Below are 21,415 nucleotides of genomic sequence, written 5' to 3'. Positions count from 1 at the left end.
TGCTGCCTCTATTTAGATGACCATATTAGAACTTCCGGTGTGAAAACGAATATCCCTTTCATTGCTTTCTCCATTTTATGCTTTAGAAGCATTTCTATTACGTTACAGTGAAAGCAGAATTGTGATATCTTGGTAAGCCAGGTAATGCATTCCTGTAATAAAATATAAATTGGAAAGTGCACTTCTTCCCTTCTGTTTGGTTACATTTTGGGAACTGGCTTTCTTATTATAATGACTTGGGGCTTCCACTGGAAAAGGGATTAGTGCAGCTATAAACAAACAACAGAAGGTTTTATTATTAATTTATTATTTCTCTAAGTTTGTTTTTTTAATACAGTACAACCAAGTCTAAATATGGGCCAAATGCACATATATATATTTTTTTAAAAACCCACATTCAACACATGAAAAGTTTCTTACTTAAGCATTAGAAAGATGTTTTTGATTTTTCTACTGCACTTACAGTTCAACACTGCTCATTCTTCTCCGGCTCCAAACACTTATATTTGACTTACTCTTCTCACCCAAAAGGCACTTCATACTTCACTCATACTAATCCTGCACAATCCTTCAGTTATTGTTGATCAGGGTCCTTTAACCAGCTAAATGTGGGAAGACCTCTCCTGCTTTGGGATAACAGTAGCTTGGGGCAATCATATTACTAATGATATTAGACGAAAGACGTTGCCCCTTGTTTAGCGGTAAAGGTATCATTGATCCCTTATGATCCTCAAGGGAATAGATCAGCGTTCAGGTGAGGGCTTTGAAAATATGGGGAGGATCTTAAGGCAATTCTATGTGCTTTGGGTCTTCAACTTCATCCAGAGCAGATTACTTTTGATAATTCAAGTAGTGAATTAAGACTTGTATTAAGTGAGAAGCCTTAGAATCACACCACCAACAATTCTAGTTGGTATGGACAATTTCTTCTTAGCCTCAAAAGAAGAGAAATCAAATGGAGGGTCATTCCAGAAAGAATATTTATTAGTAGTACATTGAAATACAGGTCCTTTGAATTTTCTAAAAAATTCACACAGCACTGTTATTTTTCTTGTTTTTAGTATAAAAAGATAGATTATTTATAGAAAGCAATTTCATACATGAGCCATTTTTTCCAAGTGAAGACTGCCTGAAAGAAAATTGCTCTTCTTGAAAAGTCATTCATTATTCAGATTTGTTTCAAACATTGTATGTTGCAAATTATTTCAACATCCAAATTTGTTAATAAAATGTACAGACAAAATGAAATAAAAGTGGTGCAGCAGTCTGGCATTTAATGCAATAAACAACTTTAATCTGCTGTAGGGTTTCAAGGTTTGGGACTTTTCCATTTGTTGGGCTAAGCAGTGTGTTCAAATCAGAAACACTTCAGTATATTACAATTGCTGTGAGCTGTGTAGAGGACTTAAAAGTTGATACCTTCCAAGCTGAAGAACATACATAAAAGTAAAGGATCCTGCTTTTCTGAATCACTTTGATGAGTACATACAGTCACCATCACCTCTGGATTCAAGTACTCCAATCAAATTGGACAAGCTGCAATAATTTAAAATTGCTTTCTGGTAAAGTAGCAGTATGTGGAATATTTTTGGTTTTTTGTACTTGTATGCTTTTCAAGTGCCATGTTTTCAAAGTGATGTTACAAGTATGCCTTAGTACATTGTCACTGCAGCTGAACAAGTGAATGTATCTATTTTAAAAAGGATTCTGAAAATAGATATAGCTGAGCCTGGAAATGCATTCAGAAAGGATGTGTGCCAGAACCTAATGGCCAAACAGAGGTAGCCAGGAACAAATATATTATCAATTCTGGTTTGCAACAACCTGAGAGCACTTTAAATATTCCATTTCTTTACTCAGAAACTGTATTAGTATCTTCCATTTACAAGCGATTCCCATTGTCATTGTGTGATGCAGGGGTGAGCAGATTTAAGGCTTGGAGGTGCTATTTTGATTATGTGTAGAACCTAAGGTAGCAAACAGGAACCAGGTGCAAAAGACATACACTTAAAGAATGCTGAGCCCAGGAGGACTCTGCTCCTCAAAGCAAATATCAGAGGATGGATTTTCTTCAGGACCACAGCAGGAGAGAAAATAATTAAATTCTCCATCTATTTCTGCTGCGGTCCTAATCCACTCTCCCAGCTGCTGCTATTTCCATTTTTAACCACCTGCATGTTAAGTGCAGTTGTCACAGATATGCATTGCTTTGAGAGTGCAATCCTTTGAAGCAGAACCATAAAGTGACCTTTCATTTTTAAGCAAAGTGGCTGTGCTGTTTTGCCTTGATTAATCAAAGTGATCTCTGCACATGCACAGAAGCCACTTCCTTCAAGGCAAAGGCACCAGTTTAAGGATGACTAGCCTCATATCCATGCTTTGCAAGGCACAAAGCAAGACTCCTCTTTTTGAAACACTGAAATGGAGTGGGCCCACTTTCCATATCCCTAGAAAGCACACATTTACTTTCATTTTGATCTCACTTAAAAGCATAAACACAATGCAAGTAGAAATTTATCAGAAAAGCAATAAGATTTGGCATCCAGATTACCAAATAAAATTATCTTTACAAGATCTGTTCAGTTTGAATGGGTTCAGGGTGGACATTTTCTTTTGTAGGCATCACGGAATTAAGCAAGTGGAAAGGACTTTTGTAGGTTTCTGCCGTTCTGTTGTTTTAGCAGAAAAACAAAATTCTGTTGGGAAGACTGAGGTGATGGTAAAAAGTAGTCTTAGGTGGACTTTCCGAGGTACTGTTTACAAGAGATTTAAGAGTTAGAATGCTGTCTTTTATTAGAACTGCTGCCTCTTTTAAATTATTGAAATAAATTTGATTTAGTTAAGTATAGTATAAATAAGAGAGCCAGTTTGGTGTAGTCATCAGCTAGAAACCAGGAGACTATGACTTCTAGTCCCGCCTTAGGCACAAAGCCAGCTGGTGACCTTGGGCCAGTCACTCTCTCTGTGTCCTGGGAAGGAGGCAATGGCAAACCACTTCCAAAAACCTTCCCAAGAAAACTGCAGCGGCTTGTCCAGGCAGTCGCCAGGAGTCAGGACTGACTCAAAAAAAAGTGTAAATAAGGTTCATATACTTCAATGTGAGCACTGAATAATAGTGAAGAAGCAGAATGTCAGGAATGTTTATGCGGAACATTCTAACATTGGCTGAAATGACCTTAATATCATCAATTTTGTACCTACATTGATATTATACGTAGTGTGAGCCTGTAGCACATCAAAGATTTTCAGAGTATATATGTATACTGCTCATTCTTGAACTACATAATGGTGTTAATAATACCATCAGCAAGTATGGCATTTTACAGAGTAGAGAAAAAATAGCCCCTAGCTCTAGGGAGTTTACGATCAAAAATTCATCGCAGGGGAAACAAAAGGGGAGGGAAAGAGTAGCAGAGACAGGAGTTCCCTGTATGCACTTGTTTTTGTAATAGTGCTGGTAGCTGAAAAATTGATGTTGCCTTTTTTGTTGTTGAAAAAGGAAACCGCATGAAAGCAGTTCGGTCTCATCCAGAAAGTTCATTTTCAAATGTATTTTTCCGTGGAATTATATGTGACCACTAGATGGTACTGGCATTCTACTACTTTTTCTTTAAATAGGCTTTCTTAATTTTACTACCATTTAATTCTATACCTTTGTTTCTCTTCTCTTCAAATTTCACTGATTTTTCCCAACATTTTCACCTGGTGTTTTAAGTTTTTTCATTTATATGCATGCTACCCTGAGAATTCTGGTCCTTGGAAGTCTAAAATTTGGAATGAATGTTTAAAGAATAAATAGAAAACTCAGACACTAATTTTTGCATCTCAGGAATATGTTCACTGAGACAGAAACACTCAGGGATGAGCAGCCTTTGCTCGTTATTTCAGTTAATGCAGTAGAGACTGTTATTTTTAAAATTCCGATGATAACCAATATATAAATTAGATACTGAGTAGGATGTAATAAGTGCTCCATGACTTCCAAATGAATATTTACGTATTTGACAGATTAGAATCTTTTAAATAACAAAGTACTTTATAAGCCCCAATATGCCAACACTTGGGAGAGGCAGGACAAAGAAGAGGCAATAGTTATGGTGCTATGCTGCAGTATCCCAATGATATCTAACATATATATTAGACCTATATATGTAGAATTGTAAAAGCCACATCTGATTTTACTGTCTAAAATTATAAGTTCACTGGCATTTTAAATGAGGGCTGAGATAATAGGGAACCGATATGATAAAGAATAATATACTGTATAGTACCATGTATGTATGTATGTAACATACACAAACTACAACTGATATGGAAACGTTTCCATTTTTTTACATTTTAAAATCAGTTTCGTGTGAATGAATTTGGTGCTCTAGAAGTAATCACTGATGAAACAGAGATGGAAAGTGTTAAGAAGGCTACAGCTACCACAACTTGGATGGTGCCAACTGTCCAAGAAGGTCAGTACAGTGATTTTAATTTTGTTTCTTGGAATCACAACTTCATATGGATATCAGTGTGTCTAGCTGTCCTAGGCAAGTTTGTAATGTCCGTAGTGCATATATTTTAAATAAGAAGAGATGGCATCTGAGCAGAATTGTTCTACAGATACTCTAAAATGTGTTCCAAAGAATGAATCTTGGTGTTATAGTAAATGCCTTTTTTAAATGATTTGGGACCATGGGGGGGGCGGGGTAGTGAAAATCAAGACCACTTTGGATGTGATGATGAGGCCACTCTCCTCTCACAGAAGGGAATATGTATTTGGCACAATCCAAGCATTCTTCCTAAATACATATCCTGCTACCTTTCCCGCTACTGCTATTATAAGATGCACAACAGGGAAAGAAAGGGCTCAACCTGTTTCTCTGCTAGCTCAGGCCCCAGTCTTGATCAGGCCTTGTGCTTGCTCTCTTGGCTTAGAAACAATAATCATGTTAAATGCAGTTAAAACATTCACATAAACTTTGGCTCCAGGTCAGCAGGATTTACAGGTAGTCCTCACTTAACAACCATTCATTTAGTGATGGTTTGGACTTAGATGGTGCTGGCAAAAATGACTTATGACCGGTCCTCACACTTATGACCATTGCAGCATCCCCACAGTCATGTGATCATGATTTGGGCACTTGGCAACCAGTTTGCATTTATGACCCTCACAGTATCCCGTGGTCATGTGATTTCCATTTTCTACCTTCCCAGCTGGCTTCTGGCAAGAAAAATCAACAGGGAATAGTGTGATTCACTTAACAACCACATGGTTCGCTTAACAGCCACGGTGATTCATTTACCAACCACCACACAAAAAGTCATAAAATCAGATCAGATTCACTTAATGACTGCTTTGCTTAGCAACCAAAATTCTGGGCCCAACTGTGGTTTTTAAGCGAGGACTACCTTCCTAGAAAACTAGGAAGTTCCTGTTAATGAATTCTGCTCAGAAGAAGGTTGCAGCTTCTGCTTTCTTGTAAACATACAACTCCATCTCTTAGATCACAGAATCACATTTTGTCTCTTGAAATAGTTAAATCATGATTTAGAGACTGAACAAAAATAAAGATGGCACCAAATAAAAGGGTCAGAGAAGGCAGTTACATGGATTGTTTAAGGTTCTTGTTGTTCCTGTTTATTTGTCAGTGGCGAAGCTAAAATGCAATCCTGTTCTTATGCTCACGGAAAACTAGTAAGAACCAATTAGGAACCAAGTGATAGGTTTTTGAATGTTTCAGAAAAGAGCTACTGCATTAATTTGTATTCTGGCCTGGGGTAGGCAGTTTCTGGCTTCAGGGATGCGTAAGTCTGTGTGGGAAGCACCTGGAAATTGTTTTGTAAACCCCACAGTGGTCTTAACCCAGTTTTAAAAAGACACAAAATAAACCTCCCAACTACTTCAACTCTACCCACTAATTTCCCTACTCACTGTGGCCTCACTCTCCCCAAAACATTATATTTGATTCCCCAATCACCAGAAGATTGCCCATTCCTGCTCTAAATACTGGATATATGCAGACTTATCCTGCCAGGAACAGGAGGACATATTTCAGCCATGAAAGAGACCCAGATTCAGCAAAACCATACCAGTGCAGAGAGGCTAAAGGAGATTGCCTTTGTGAATTCTCTTGTTGTCTTGCAACCTTCATGCTGATCCACAGTCCTCTGGAATACCTCTGCAGGAAGATGACAAATTCATTAAAATCACTTCTCCTTATTTCTCTTGAAAGTTCTAGAGAGCAGAATTTTGCTCATCTGGGATCCAGTCCAGTATCTTTTATATATTGAAATCTATTTGATAGAATATTTTTCTAAACTTCTCAAACTTGCAAACCACTTGGTAGAAATAGCTATTTAAATGTTGGCTTATAAGAACATAACTTAAGAAGTGCCCTGCTGAACCGAACCCTTGGCCCATCTAGTCCAGCAATCTGTTCTTGCAGTGGCCAACCAGATACACAAGAAAGAATTCTTCCATGAATTGGGCCAACCCTTTTTTTGAATCCAGCTAAGCTAGTAGCTAGCACTACATCTTGTGGTAGCAAATTCCAAAGTTTAATTACGTATGGTGTAAAAAAATACTTCCTTTTGTCCGTCCTGATTCTTCCAAGGTTGAGTTTCATTGGGTGATGTCTGGTTCTAGTATTTTGGGAAAGGGAAAATAGCTTCTCCTTGTCCACTTACCCAGCACCATGCATAATTCTGTACACCTCAATCATGTCCTCTTTCGTTGGCCTCCTTTCTAGATTAAAATGCCCCAAATGTTGCAACATTTCCTTATAGGGAAGCTACTCCAGTCCCTTGATTAACTTAGTTTCCCTCCTCTGAACTTTCTCTAGTCCCACTATATCCTTTTTGAGGTGTGGTGACCCAAACTGCACACAATATTCTAGATGTGGTCGCAACATTGATTTATATAAGGGCATTGTGATATTGGCATCTCTATTTTCAAAACAAATTCTTATTATCCTTAACATGCTGATGGTTTTTACAGCAGATGCACCCTGTGTTGACACCTTCATTGAACTGTTTACCATTACTCCAAGAAATAAGACTGTTATTGAGTAAATGTATTAGATGAAGCCAGAAAGATTTTTCTAATGTGTCAGCACAGATAGCTTGTGGGAAGCCTGAAGTCACTTTTCAAAATAGCATAAATGTGTATCAGTAATTAAAGATGTGCAGCATGCTGGACTCAAAAGCAGAAAGGTGCTTTGGAGCATGCAAGTTGTAATGCATAAACCAAATGTGTCTTTTCTGTGGATTTTTCTGCAACTGAGAAGCAGCCACACAATCCTGGGTAAAGATACCTCTGCTTTAAGGAATGGTAGACATATGCTATGGGTGTTTCCCAGCTGAAAGCCTTGGCCATTTTGTTTGATATAGTTTATAAATATATTTTTTTCACCTGTACATAATCCTAAGACTTCACTGCTTTCTTTCTTCTGCGTAGCATTCTCAGAAAAAACAGAAGTACCACCAAAACTGAAGGAAACTGCCAAGGCAGATGGGCTTCATTTCTGTGAAAATTGTTTTCAGTCTGCAACATCAGTGGGGTTTGTAGCTGGAGAAAGGACTTGCAGCCAAAAATGTGCCCATCTGTTTAAAAACAAGTAAGAGTTAATATAATACATGCAACACAACATCATAGCAAGTACAAATTCTGTTGTTGCCTAAGGGAACATTGGGATAAAAATACTTGCTGAACTGACAGTTGACTTTAAAAAAATGCAATCTATGTTGTATTATTGTTGCTAATTAATGCTGTTTTTTCTAAAGCAAAGGAGGAAAAGGTAGTACAGGGATATTAGAGGCACCAGGTGCCATCACCCAATCCTGTATAATGGTTGCAGGTGCAAACCGCCCACCCCTTAAGAAATGCCAGGGCAAGCACTGATGATCTCACAAAAATTCAGCCATCTTGGAGGGGTTGTCCTCCAGATTTATTTATTAAGAAAGTTTCTATGTCACTTCAGTGATGTCTTTTGGAGTTATTGTAGATTGTGTAGTGCTTTGGATGCCGCATTACTGACCCCTGTTCAGTTAGATAAAACAAGGCAGATACTTTCTACAATTATTTAAATAAGTTTATGAATAAAAATCCCCAGGAGCTTGAAACAGAATTGACATTTTACATCTCAGAGAAGCCGTATTTTTCTCAGTAATTACCACTGTTTGTTTGGGAACCGTAATATATATCTTCCAGATCAGTCATACGCTTGATTACCCTTCAGTATAACTCGTAGTTAAGTGTCAATAGGATGCAGCCCTCCAGTGCAATCTTATACATATTAGGGCAGCCATATTTTTTGAAAGAGGTGCTTTGCAAAGAACAGGAGCATGAGAAAATATCCAGAAGCAGTCTTAAAAGCAGCTGAAGTGAGCCTGCAAAAAAACATGGCTGACAAAGAGAGGTGCTTTATTCACATTCCTGTGTGCTACAAAGCACTTTTGAGAATTGAACAGTTCTGATACATCTCTATTAAGAAATAAATCCCCAAAAGTTTGACTTCTTGTTAAAGGTTGCAGCATTGGTATATATTAATAGAATTTTGCTTAGTATGATCCTTGTGATCAAAAAGTTTGCATTATTCTTTTTGATTTTATAAAGGTTCTATTTACATGCAATCCAATATATTGGAATTTACAGCAGCAAATTCATGTGTGCATTTGTTAATTTCAAAATGGAAAGAATGCATACATTTTGCTTTCTTCTCTGTCAATAATAATGTAATTCAGTTTGTCGCTAATATCAACAGCTATTATTGCATACTTGCTTTTACTGTGTTCATTTGAGTAATTTGTTTTACTGGGATTGTACTCATTCTTGCTTAATAATCTCCTCAGTCTTTCAATAGATTTGAGTGTTTCTATTATTCCACTTGACAGCATTCAAATCTGCTAGTTACTCCTTTCCTTTCAGATGCCCTGAAATTCAAAAGTACGTCCTTTGATGAGAAACAGGAAAGGAAACAGGAAAGGTTTGAAAGATGCAGAGCCTGTTTTGTGAATCATAACTTTTTCTTTGCAGTAATTAATGCAATTTAATTCTCATTCTAGGGAATCAAAGGAGGAAAAAGACACGTCAGAATGCAGTGATGAAGACTATTCTAAAGGCACTCAAAAAAGAAAAAGCAAATTGCCGTCCAAAGGAGAGGGTATTGAAGACAAAGATAAAGACAAGGAAACAGTTAGTACTCCTCAGTTGATAGTTCCAGATTAAGCCATATCTTCTAGTTTTAATACTGTTCAGTAGTCCCTGCATGTGGAACCTGTACATTTTTAAGCCTGTTACAGATCATAAATTTCTCAGTAGTGGATTGAGAAGATATCCAGAAGCAGTCTTAAGAGCAGCTGAAGTGAGCCTGCAAAAAAACTTGGCTGTCAAAAACATGGCAATCTATAAATGGAACGCTATATTTTAATCTAAATTAAATTGATTGCCCCAATCTCAAGAGATTACTAAACTACATGAGATTTCAGCAGTCTCAAATCACTCCCCCAAGATCTTATGAGCTTGATGTTTTTATTTGAAACCTCACAAAATATAAGAACGTTGAAATCTTGTAATATTCAACAATATCATGGCATTCCAGGCATTTGACAGACAGACAGATAATCATTTAATTTTGCCATTGAGAAGTATGATGAATCCTTGTCCTGTTGCATGTTGGAACTGGGCTGGAGTTAAAGGAATACCATAACTCTTCTGATCTGTTGCATTTATTTTCATGTAGATAGAATGAGAGAATAGTAAACTGCATCAGCTCTACAGTGTAGTCATATTCTTACAAAGAACATGTGTGTTGAGTGAATACTTTTGGAAAGTCCTGCACTGTAGTTCACTGTTAATATTGCAGGTCAAATTTGAATTTTGTTGATATATCTGATTCCAGTGTACTTAAGTTGTTCATCATACCATCTTCCTAGTTTAATCAAACACCACTCTGCAGGCTGAAACTTCATCCTCCACTGATTTTCACATGGACTGGTTTCATATTTAAATATTCAGAATACTGTCAGAACAGGAACTTCTGTGTTTGATAATTATGAATGATAATTATGCCTGCTGCAATATTTAATTCTGCAATTCAGGAAGAGAACTCTGAAGGAAGAATACTGAGAGTATCTCAGAGAGCTACAAGGAAAAGGAAACGAGAGGTGGCAATTTTAAAACAAAGTGAGTCGCTATATAATGCTTTAGCAGTATAAAGTTTTCCTTCAGTTCCTCAAAAAACATAAAATACGTCTTGGGGATAAATGGATTGACTGCCAATCTTCTGGGCATTGATCCTTCATAACACCACAGGTGAACATTCTCACTGTATGTTTAGTCCATAGAATAGCCGTAACTCCCGCCCTGTGGAACATCATTCCCCCCGAGGTGAGGTTGGCCCCAGCCCTGTTGGCCTTCCAGAAAGCCCTTAAAACATGGGTCTATCAACTAGCTTGGGGATACCATGGTAGAGCGCAGCCTATTAGATGATTTATATGACAATTAATGGAATGCACTCTCTGTTTGTTTTTTTGCCATTTTGCTTTTTTTGTTTTTATCTTGTTTTTATTTTAATTTAAATTTGTTGATGTTAACTGGTTTTTATACATTCTTGATAATTTTTATGTACGCCGCCCAGAGTCACTAAGTCAGATGGCTGACTATACAACTGTGAATAAACAAACAAACAAACAAATAAATAGAATACACAATTATGTTACCTTATATTTAGTTAGTGATATCACCTTATTATAATTGCTATGCTGTGCATAGCAAACGTTCAGTATTTTGTAAAAGAAAAAATTGAAGAGTATTATCCTTCAAGTTACACTTTATTGTTTTACTAAAAATGTTCTTCATATTCTGTCTTTAATATTGCCCACTCCACAGGAGAGTTTAAAGTAGAAGTATAAAGGAAATTAAGATTATTCACTTCCCTGAACACTGATAGGGATTTCTGTTTTGCATAGGTGAAATTGTTCAAATAATTTTTGGGAATATGCAGAAAATCAAGAGATTTATTTAAAAAAACAGTGATAAATAAATCCAAAGACTTACCTAAGTAGTCAAACACTATCATCATGGAGTCATTTTCCTAACAGAGTGAATATGCTTATTTAAGAAAAATGCAGCATTCGTTATCTGCAAGGTGATCTATAATTTTCACTTTGAATGTAACTATCTATCTCTGCTCTGTTAATCAACAGCAAGCTGTTGCAGTGCTGTTCACACAAATATAGTAACACTGAGTTACTAGATCTGAAGTATATGGGACAATACAGTGGACTCTTAGTTAACCGGCACCTATGGGGATTGGTAGATGCCGGATAAATGTAGTTTCTGGTTGCTTGAGAGTTACTATTAAACCCTGATTTCCACTAGATGGCAGCAGAGAGGTACAGATTTTTTTTTTGCGGATTGCCTGAGAGTGCTGGGGTTTTTTTTCTGGTTGCTTGAGAGTGCCGGGTTTTTTCCAGTTTGATTTTTGTGCCGGTTGCTTGAGAGTGCTGGTTGCTTGAGTTCCAGTTAACTGAGAGTCTACTGTATTACCATATCTACCCAAGAGTAATACAAGATTTTCCCCAAAAACAATTATTATCTGTGAATGGGGCAGGGAAGAGAATCATCCTACACTTGCTGGTAAGAATACTTTCAGTAGTTTGAAAACAAAAAATGGACAGATATCTTAGTGCAGAAAATAGCTTACACAAGTCATCTGTGACTGGGTTTTATTTTCTAATTTCTTTAAATGCTTTCATTTCTAATTTCAGCTTTAATGTCAAAGGGAAAGAAAGCATGGAGTTGGTCTTCATATTTGGAAGAAGAAAAGGCTATAGCAGCACCTCCTAAGATTTTTAAAGAGGTATGCTGTCCTGTAAAATCCTGACAGATTGGTTTGAGGAATATGTATTTTGTTAGATAATTGTTTAAATAAAGGTGAACCTAAAAAATTGACATGGCTGATATGGTTATCTTAGTTCCCTTGTTTATGAAAGGCAGTTCACAGCTGATACTATGATTTATATGTAGTAACTGATGTAGATGAGATCATCTCAGATGTCATTCTGGGTAGACCCTTGCATAAGAGTGGGCCTTTTCAGTGGTGACAACATACTTCTGGAGTGCCCTTTTAGTGGGACTGTGTTTAGCCCCTGCAAACGTTTTGAACAGCAGCTGAAGACCAGCAGGCTTTTAATGTGGTTGTTGTTTTAGCTAATCATGCTGCTGCCTCAGCTTTTAAACTCTGTTATGCATAATGTTTGAATTGCTGCTTTATACTTCGTTATATATTTGTATTGATTGATGTATTTAAGTTTGACTCTGTATGCTACTAAGTTTGATTCCCAAACATTATGGAAAGAAGTCACTGGTATTATTATTGCTTGCAGTCTGAAGTGTGAGACCTAGGTGTATGTATTCTGTGTTTGTTTTTGGTTTGTATGATGGTGAAGATCAGGTTTTTAACCTGTACCCCCCATCCCAAATTCTGGGATAAGTTGGGTATGTCTATTTATAAAAATAATAAAGGCGGGATAAAATTAATATTCTCTTTTGCTTTATTTAAGCTATTGTGCTTCTTTTTAAAAAAAAATTGTGTGCAGCCCAGAGTCAGTGATGGGGGGGCTTATAAATCTAAATTATAAATAAATTTTGGAGCACATGGTAGGAACAACTCCTACATGAAACAGAAACCTTTCAATAGTTGTAATAGTTAGATAATAGTTAATGGATTTTAAATTGAAATTATCTAGAATATTTTTGTGTAAACAAAAGAAATAAATAAACAGAAAAACAATAAAACATAAAATCGTATAATTTCACAGGCAGTTAAAGCATTCTAGATTATATTATAACATATCAAAGAACATAAAAACTAATACAAACTAATAAATAATAAAAGGAACAAAGAAAGAAAGAAGAAAGCAAAAAGCTAAAGTGCAAAAAGAAAACAAAAAGCAAAAGACAGAAAGAAAATAAATAGAAGGAAGAAACTTCCAGTTTCCTCTGCAGCAACTATAAGTACAATTACAAAATTAACTCCATTAATTAATAGAGTAATGAATTAATCATTACTCTATGATTACAAAAAAGCTAACTTTTTTTCTGTTATCCATTTTTTCCTAATCATCAAAACCACAAGTCATAAGTGCATTTTTTTCCGTTTCATGCAAAAAGTCCAGAAGGGGTTTCTAGTCAGCCATAAATGTAGACATTGTTCTTTCTCTAATCAAAGAAGTTAATTCAGCCATCCCTACAACTTCCATCATTTTCACCAACCATTCCTCCATTGTGGGTAGAGTCAAACCTTTCAGTTTTTGAGCATATGTCTTGCTACAGTTGTCATATACAAAAACAAAGTTTCATGACTTTTTCCAGTTGCCTGTCCCAAAAAGAAAGTCTCTGGACTCAGCTGTACTTTAATCTTTAAAATCTTCTGAATTAATATATGTATTTTTTACACGCCCACCAAACATGATAAAATATCCCTTCATGTTGTTCACATTTCAGCAAGAAGTCCCTTTATACATTCTAGACAATTTCTCTGGTGACAAATACCAACAATACATCATTTTATAAAAATTCTCTTTAAGGTTAGAACATAATGTAAGTTTTAATCCTTTTAGCCCATTTGATCATACATTCTTTCACTTGTTGTTCTTCTGTTTCATATTTCAACAGAAGTTCATACATTTTAGCAGTAACATGTTCATCATTAGTACATAATTCTGTTTTAAATTCAGTCTTACATTGTTCAAAACCGTAAAATCTTTTATCCATTTTAAATCTTTCTAACAATTGTACATAAGAAAACCATTGACAAGGATATCCTTCTATTGTTAAATCTTCTCTAGGTTTTATTTTACAATCCCCTTGAGAAAATTCTAATACATCACGGTACGTGAACCATTTATGTTTACTGATCATTTTTCGTCGGTAAGATGCTTCTTGCACTGAAAGCCACGAAGGTGTTTTTGGGCAGAACCTAAAGTTATATTTATCCCATACTCTAAGAACCCTTCCCCCTGGACATAATGATTTTAAAAATCTACATTCACCTTAGCTTTGTCATACCGTAGATAGCTATGCCACTCAAATCTCAGATCATGACCTTCTCAGTCCAATAACCTTCTGTTTCTCAGCAACATCCACTTTTTCATCCAAACTAAACAGCAGGTATCAAAACATAATTTCAAAACTGGTAAGTCCAATCCTCCTCTTTCCTTCACATCTTGTGCTATCTTATATTTAACTTATGGTTTTTTCCCTTGCCATACGAATTTAGATACGTATATCCTTCTGACATGGTTTAAATGGTACTTCAGTTGTCAAAACAGGTATTGTCTGAAACAAAAATAACATTCTAGGTAAGACATTCATCTTAATCACGGAAATTCTGCCCATTGACATTTGTAGTTTGTCTCATCTTGACATACTTTTTTTAACTTCATTCCATGAACCATTAACATTGTTATTTTGAAATAACATACAATTCATGTTTGTCAGAGTAAAAAACATGGTTTGGTCAAGTCTCCATTAATGATTATTCATGCTCTCTGTGAAGTATAACTCTATTTCACCCACTTTATAAAATTCTCTCCAAAATTCGTATCTTCCCAAACTTTAAACAAAAAAGTTCAGTTCAAATTATCAAAAGCCTTCTCTGCATCTAAAAAGAGAAATGCGGCTTGTTTTCCATTATATTCTTCCAAGTATTCCAAAAAGTCCAATGCAGTTCTAACGCTATCTTTCAGCCGTCTTTTAGGTAAAAACCCATATTGATCCTCATGAATAAAACAATTCATAATTTCTCTTTGTTCTTCTGTAATCTTCTGTACATTTTCTTTTCTAAGATACTCATCTATTTTTCTCACCTGTTGGAAACTTGTAAATCCATTCATTCATTCTTATACACTTTCTAGTACAAGCAGTAATGCAAAATCCTATTTGTAAAATTATTATTTAAAAAGATATATAGATAATCTTATTTTGCATATTTATATCTTCATGGCGTAACTTGAAAGAATCATTGTGCAAGGAGCAGACGTTTTGTACAAATCAGCATTTACAGTATTTAACTTAATATAAGAAATTTTTCAAAACCTTGGTATTAAAACTAGTTTTAGCACTGTGGTAGAAAAACTCATCCACTGGAGAGGATCCATATGGTCATTTATTTTTCAAAGCTAGCAGGTTCACTAAGTCAGTGGTTTCTTGTACCCACATAACCAAGAGCAAGAACCACTAGGTTACATACAGTAGGTCATATAGAGTATGTTGATCAAGGACAGTTTGATAATGTGTCTATGTTAATAGGAGACTCCAGTTGAGAGAATTGTTTTACAGCTGATAAGGAAACATGATAACAGAAAGGAAGACATGAGTATTCTTCATGGTGTGGAAACATTACAGATGCATTCTTTGAAAGGCAGCTTACTTATAAATATGATTTATGCCAAGTCTCTAATTGTTATTCCATCAAGCAATTCCTGTGCTTTGCTGCAAAGAGAGATAAGGAAGCACAGCTGTACTCATCTTTGTACTTACTGTCTCTGCTTAAGGCACCAACTCTAAAATCAATTAGAAACTAAAAGGCATAACTGGCACGGTAAAGAAAAACCCATTCTTAAAGGTCATGCAAAGAAGTATATGCAATACTGTATTGTATAACGAAACATATGATGACATAATTACTTAAACCTGAGTTCCAAATACAACTCTGCCTAGTAGGAATGTAAAAGATGAGAGAGGAATTACACAGAGCCTCTGATCCAGAAATATATTAACATACTTAATATTTAAGAGGAAGATAGTGTGCTTTATATTGAAGATTTTGATCTTCTAATTTATGTCCATATAGTTTTTCTTGATAATTGGAGGTGGGGAAAAAGTCTCATTGGTTGGCATCAATATGGAAGACCTGGAAATTTTTTTTTTTCCCGAAAGGAAGACAATAAGATCCATTTGAAATACATGTCCATCTTGGAGTATTTTAGAAATGCTTATGGTGAAATAAAACTTGACATTTTACTTCTAGTATCAGTCCTTCCCATACAACAAAAATGGATTCAAAGTTGGAATGAAACTAGAAGGAGTGGATCCAGAGCATCAGTCAATGTACTGTGTGCTTACAGTAGCAGAGGTGAGTGCCAGAATGCTAAAACAAGGAACTTGATTTTAAGAATTTTATCTACCTATATATCTATACTAACGGCGTTCCGTGAGTCATACTGGCCACATGACCCGGAAGTGTCTATGACAACGCCGGCTCCAAGGCTTTGAAACGGAGATGAGCACCGCCCCCTAGAGTCGGACACGACTGGACTTTACGTCAAGGGAAACCTTTACCTTTACCTTTATATCTATACTAAAAAAAAAATACTCTGCAGGCAATAAGAAAATAACCCCCTCAAATTATTTAAAACCAGGTAGTGATACAGAATTATAGATAAGAATATAAGAAGAACTTTGTTGGACCAAGCCAAACACTCTGTGTAGTCCAACATCATGTTTCCCACGATGGGCAACTGTTTGTTTGAGACTCACATGTCCCTATAATGACTTCATCACTATTGTTTTGCCTAGATACTTTCAAAGTCATACTTCCTTTGATCCTGGCAGTTCTGTAAAGCCACATCCTCTTTTAATTTAGCTAAATTTCTAAATTCATCTAAGTTGGTAACCATTGCATCTTTTACTATGTGTTGTGTGATTCAGCTTTGTTGATTAGTCCTAAATTCTAATATTACAAGAAATACATAAAATATTCCCTTGGATTATAGCTGACAAGAAGTATTGGTCTCCTACTTATAAACCATATAGATGTTCAGTGAATCTAGATGAACATGTGATATGTTTGCACTACTGCATTGAATGATTATACAATCTAAAGTTTTGTTTGAGAATTCTTAATTCTGAACATACCTGTGCCACTATTCAATAACTGACTCTGTGGTCTGTAAGTAGATATACTTTTACTCATTTGTATATTTTATATCTTACGATTTTAGATTTGTGGCTACAGAATTAGACTTCATTTTGATGAATACCCAGATTGTTATGATTTTTGGCTGAATGCTGATTCTTCAGATATTCACCCTGTTGGGTGGTGTGAGAAAACTGGGCATAAACTTCATCTACCAAAAGGTACTATGTTATCCATAAACAATTTATGAGCTATTAATTTTTTTTCTTTGTACTGTGTTAAGGCAGCGAAGTTACACTCTTATGGTAAGAGATGTGGGAGTCCACAAATAAAATTATATGCTGGCTTTGGAAAAAAAGTATTATATATTTTCTTTTCAGGTATTCTTACAGTATAGAATATAAATAAATCCTGAAACATTTAAATTCCAGGGTCTGAAGGTGTCTATTTCTTTATGTTCAAAGGCATAAATTATTCTTTGACCAATGCGTTAACGATTGGAGAGATGACGAATCACGCAGCACCCTCAAAAGGAAGCCTCATTAATGTTTTTAATAACTATATCAGTTTAAAATTAGGATGCTTGATTAGGATATGAGTGGTTTCAAAAAGGTATAAACCTAAATACTGTAATTATTTTTCTCCTCTTCCTTGAGCAGGAAGGAAAGAAATAATAAATGTTTGAAAGCACTGTATCTTCATCATCGTCAGTGTGCATCAGATGTGGGTTCAGTGCCTGCACTGATCCTTTTTCAGGAACTTTCTGTAGCTGAAGAGATTTTTGGAGAAAGTCTGCACTACTGCACATGCTCACAGGCAAAATCCTTTCTTTCTTCTCAGTTCCTTTTCATCTATGCTACATAGCATAGGATTTTTCTTTGTACTCTTGTGTGGAGCTGAACTGAGAATCATCCTTATGTTGTTTTGTTTCTTTTTAGACATTTGGTGTTTACTTCATTGTTTTGATTTTTTAAAAAGGAAAAAATACACTGGGAAGATTGAAGAGATAGCTCTAGCCTCAGGCCTTTTTTGTTTTTTACCATGCCTATACCTTTCACAACTCCCTTTGTAAACGCTTGATGGTGTCAAAAATTGGCCAACACACCATGTTACATTTGATCTTTACATCTGGGATCTCTTCTTTGAGAGAAGGCTTAGATGCTTATAATACGACCTGCATCCCTGTTACTGCCTTGACTTCAGTTTCTGTCTGTTCTAAGCTACTGCCAGCAGTGACTTAACCATTAGAAGCATCTTCTACACCAATACAAATTTTGGTATCAACCTCTCAAAACATTCAAGTTACCAGAAAGAGTCTGTCCACCTATGCTTAGGGAATCCATAGGTGCCTCTGCAGCAGAGGATGACAAGACTGAAAGCTCAAGGATACCAGGGCACAAAGGAATTCCTGTTCAGAAAGTTAAAGCAAATGTGTTAAGATCATCTTTGTCAATGTCTTCTGCTGTTGATGGGTTCATAGTGCACCCAATTAATTAGATCAGTGTATCCCTTGTCTTACAATACTGCTACTCTCTGACCAACCTCAGAAGATAAAATAAGAGACCTCTCTGTGTTACATGGAGTGGAATTTTCTGATCAGAAGACAGTTGGTCAGATCAGGGGAACTTTTATCACATTTATTCCTTTTCCCTTCTGAGTCAAACCCACATTCCATCACAGATATGTGAGTATCAAAATATCTAAAAAATATCAAAGTATCAAAATAATGTCTGGTTATATCATCAGGTTAATGATTTTTCCCTTAAAATTATTTATGTTTCCCAGCCATCAGGGCAATTGGCAGAAAGAGTTCTTGCAATCAAATCAATGCCCTTAAACCCAAAGAGGAAAGACTTTTATTTTCATTACTGTGCCAAGTTGAGAAAGATGGAGGAGTATGGTCTATTTTGGATCTTCAACTAGTGAAGAAATTCCAGGTGGTGGTTCTACTGAGTATCTTGGAGCTGGTCTTGTTTCCATAGATCTCAAAGATGTGATGTACAACTTAGGGATTCACCTTCTTACCATTCTTTCCCTCCCAAATGGTCATCACAGATGCATCAATGAACTGTGACATCTTAATATTTTTGGCCACTGAGTTGCCAAGAGTCACCTCTATATCAGCTACCTAGATTTCTTCACCATTGTGAATGCCTTCTAAGCTTTTGAACCCATTCTTCGGAAGCAGGTCTTACAGGTTACTTCCAAGAATATCATTATGGTCTATTACATCAACAAGTAAAGGAATACCTGTGTCAGTTGCCTAACACTTCTTTCCTTTTGTGATTCATGTCATGAGGATATTCTCACTACCTTGGTGGATCTTCTCAGCTGTGATCACACAAGACTCATGAATGAATGCTTTACCCTTCTATGGCTTTCTTCATTTTTAGCATCTAATGCTAACATTGATAACAATTCTGTTTTCTTGCATCACTGCATGAGAGGTGTTTCCTGTTCCTCTTTGGTATTGCTTTTATTTTAACAAACACATACATACATTGCCATTTTTGGTGGCAATCATCTCTACTCTTTCCTCCCTGTTTCCATCTCAAGAAGGTAGTCCTGCATTGTGACCTCATCTCGCTCCCTAATCTGACTTTTGCCTCAGTGAAGTTATTCCACTTCTCTCATGTATCTATTCTGAACCTAGAATTAGATTGTTCTTTTCACTTTTGTTTGTCATGTGTTGGCTTTTTGTGTACTCATAGTAACTCTTTCCACACAACATTGTAGTTACTTTCTTACTCTTTGGGACAAAAGAAAAGATTTCTGTTTCCTCCTAGCAATTTTTCCACTGGATTAAGGATGAGAGTTATTAACTGGCAAACCTCTTGCTTCTAAATGTTTATGGAGTCACCATATTAGAGCCATCTCCATTTTTGCAGGTTTATTTCAAGGGCTTTCCCTTTCAGTTCTCTTTAAGGTGGTCACATGGTCTAGCCTACCCACTTCAGTTAAGCAAGATTAACTGGATGTTTGGGCTCAGGCAGGTCCCTGATATTGCAGGGTGATATTATTATCCATCCTGGTTTGAGAATGAGACATTGGCACCAGTTCCAGGTAAGACTGATGCTCATCTAGAGTTGCTTACCGGTAACTGAGGTCCCTAAGAGTAGTCATCTCTGCATTCACAGCATCCTTGAACCATCCTGTCTGCAAGTGCTTACACTCATGGATATTCCTAAGTCCAGTACTGGAAGGGAATGCAGAAGTATTTACCTATAGACATGTGCAGATTTCCACTCAACACTTTTACAACTGCAGAAGGTTCCAGAGGAGGCTGCAGCATAGGCATAAAACTCATATGACCCCTCAGAAAACCACAGTCACAGATAAGCAATTGGTTCTTTGTAAATCACTTCCACTGGAGATGTTTTGAGGCAAAATTTACAGTTTTTGCAAATAATATCCAAAGAAGGTTTCAAGAAATCTTGGATTTAATTGAGGAAACTAAGCATATTGGATGCAGTGTCATCTTGGGGAGAGGGCAATTCCAACTTTGAATACTTTTGGTCCATATTTCTGTACTGGCAGAAGGTAGTTCTTTGCTTTTCTCAAGACAGACCAGAGGTGTCTTCTCTAGGACAGACCACAAAATCAAACCCAGAAAAATAGAGGGGGTCTTGGTAACAATGTGCAACATGGATCTTTTGTTATTGATCTTTTAAAAAGGTTTGGATATCTTAGATTAGTTCACTTGATCTTAGCCAAAAGGCTGAGAAGCTGGAGAGGTTGAACCAGTACAACTCCTGGGTTTTCAATGCTGGTATATCCCTGCCCAAAAATTAAAAAATAAAGGGTAAGCCTCTGGGGGTTTATGCATTCTTACTAAGGAAGAACTGCAAGGGCAGGGTGAGAAATATTACTTTCCTTGTACTACTACTTCCCACTAAATTAGCACACTATTATGTTGTGATGTTGAACATCTGCTTTCTTGTTATGTTGGTCTATGACTGTACTAATGATTTGAACTGAATTGCAACAATATAGATAAATAGTCACCATAATTGGACTCTAACTTTTAGTTTTGAAACCATAATCACTCCTTATTCATTACAGCATTACATTTTTTCTAGATGCAATAATAATATTAATTACAACTTTTCCATAGCTTTTAGTAATAGAATGGTTCTATATATTTCACATTGGTAGTTTTGCTATTCTGTTGTTTTGAACAATTGTTTAGTTGCCTTGGATAAAGTGTATCATACTTTACTATGTCGATTTTTGCGCCCCAAGTTCTTAAATTTTAACTTACAATTTTATTTGTACTGTTCTATGATTTTATAGCTTGTTTTACTTTAATCAGTTGTGACCCTTTGGGTTTGTTTTGCTGGTCAATGACCGAAATAAAATGACTGACTGACTTAGGTTAGTTCACACATAATGCTTAAGCCATGCTTTGGCACTATTTATTCAACCTTGCACTAATTCAGCATTCTTGACACACTTTTTTCATCTCTTCTACTTTTGTGGAAATAGTTACAGTGAAATCATCAAAC

The 21,415-nt window shown here is 36.1% G+C and overlaps 1 protein-coding gene across 4 annotated transcripts in view; it reads left to right on the top strand.

Moving 5' to 3' along the window:
- Nucleotides 1–21,415, top strand: part of L3MBTL3 (L3MBTL histone methyl-lysine binding protein 3) — an 84,821-nt gene that overhangs the window by 17,754 nt on the left and 45,652 nt on the right. For all 4 annotated transcript variants that reach the window (XM_063310120.1, XM_063310132.1, XM_063310140.1 and 1 more), the window contains exons 3-9: nt 4,349–4,460; nt 7,445–7,604; nt 9,052–9,181; nt 10,087–10,171; nt 11,758–11,849; nt 16,023–16,127; nt 16,996–17,131. In XM_063310120.1, the coding sequence (XP_063166190.1) occupies nt 4,349–4,460; nt 7,445–7,604; nt 9,052–9,181; nt 10,087–10,171; nt 11,758–11,849; nt 16,023–16,127; nt 16,996–17,131 (820 nt within the window). The remainder of the gene's footprint in view (nt 1–4,348; nt 4,461–7,444; nt 7,605–9,051; nt 9,182–10,086; nt 10,172–11,757; nt 11,850–16,022; nt 16,128–16,995; nt 17,132–21,415) is intronic.

This window comes from Candoia aspera, chromosome 1 (assembly GCF_035149785.1).
Source record: "Candoia aspera isolate rCanAsp1 chromosome 1, rCanAsp1.hap2, whole genome shotgun sequence".
Lineage (NCBI taxonomy): Eukaryota > Metazoa > Chordata > Lepidosauria > Squamata > Boidae > Candoia > Candoia aspera.
The sequence above is the reverse complement of the archived record's forward strand: the minus strand, read 5'-3'. Positions and strand labels throughout refer to the sequence as shown.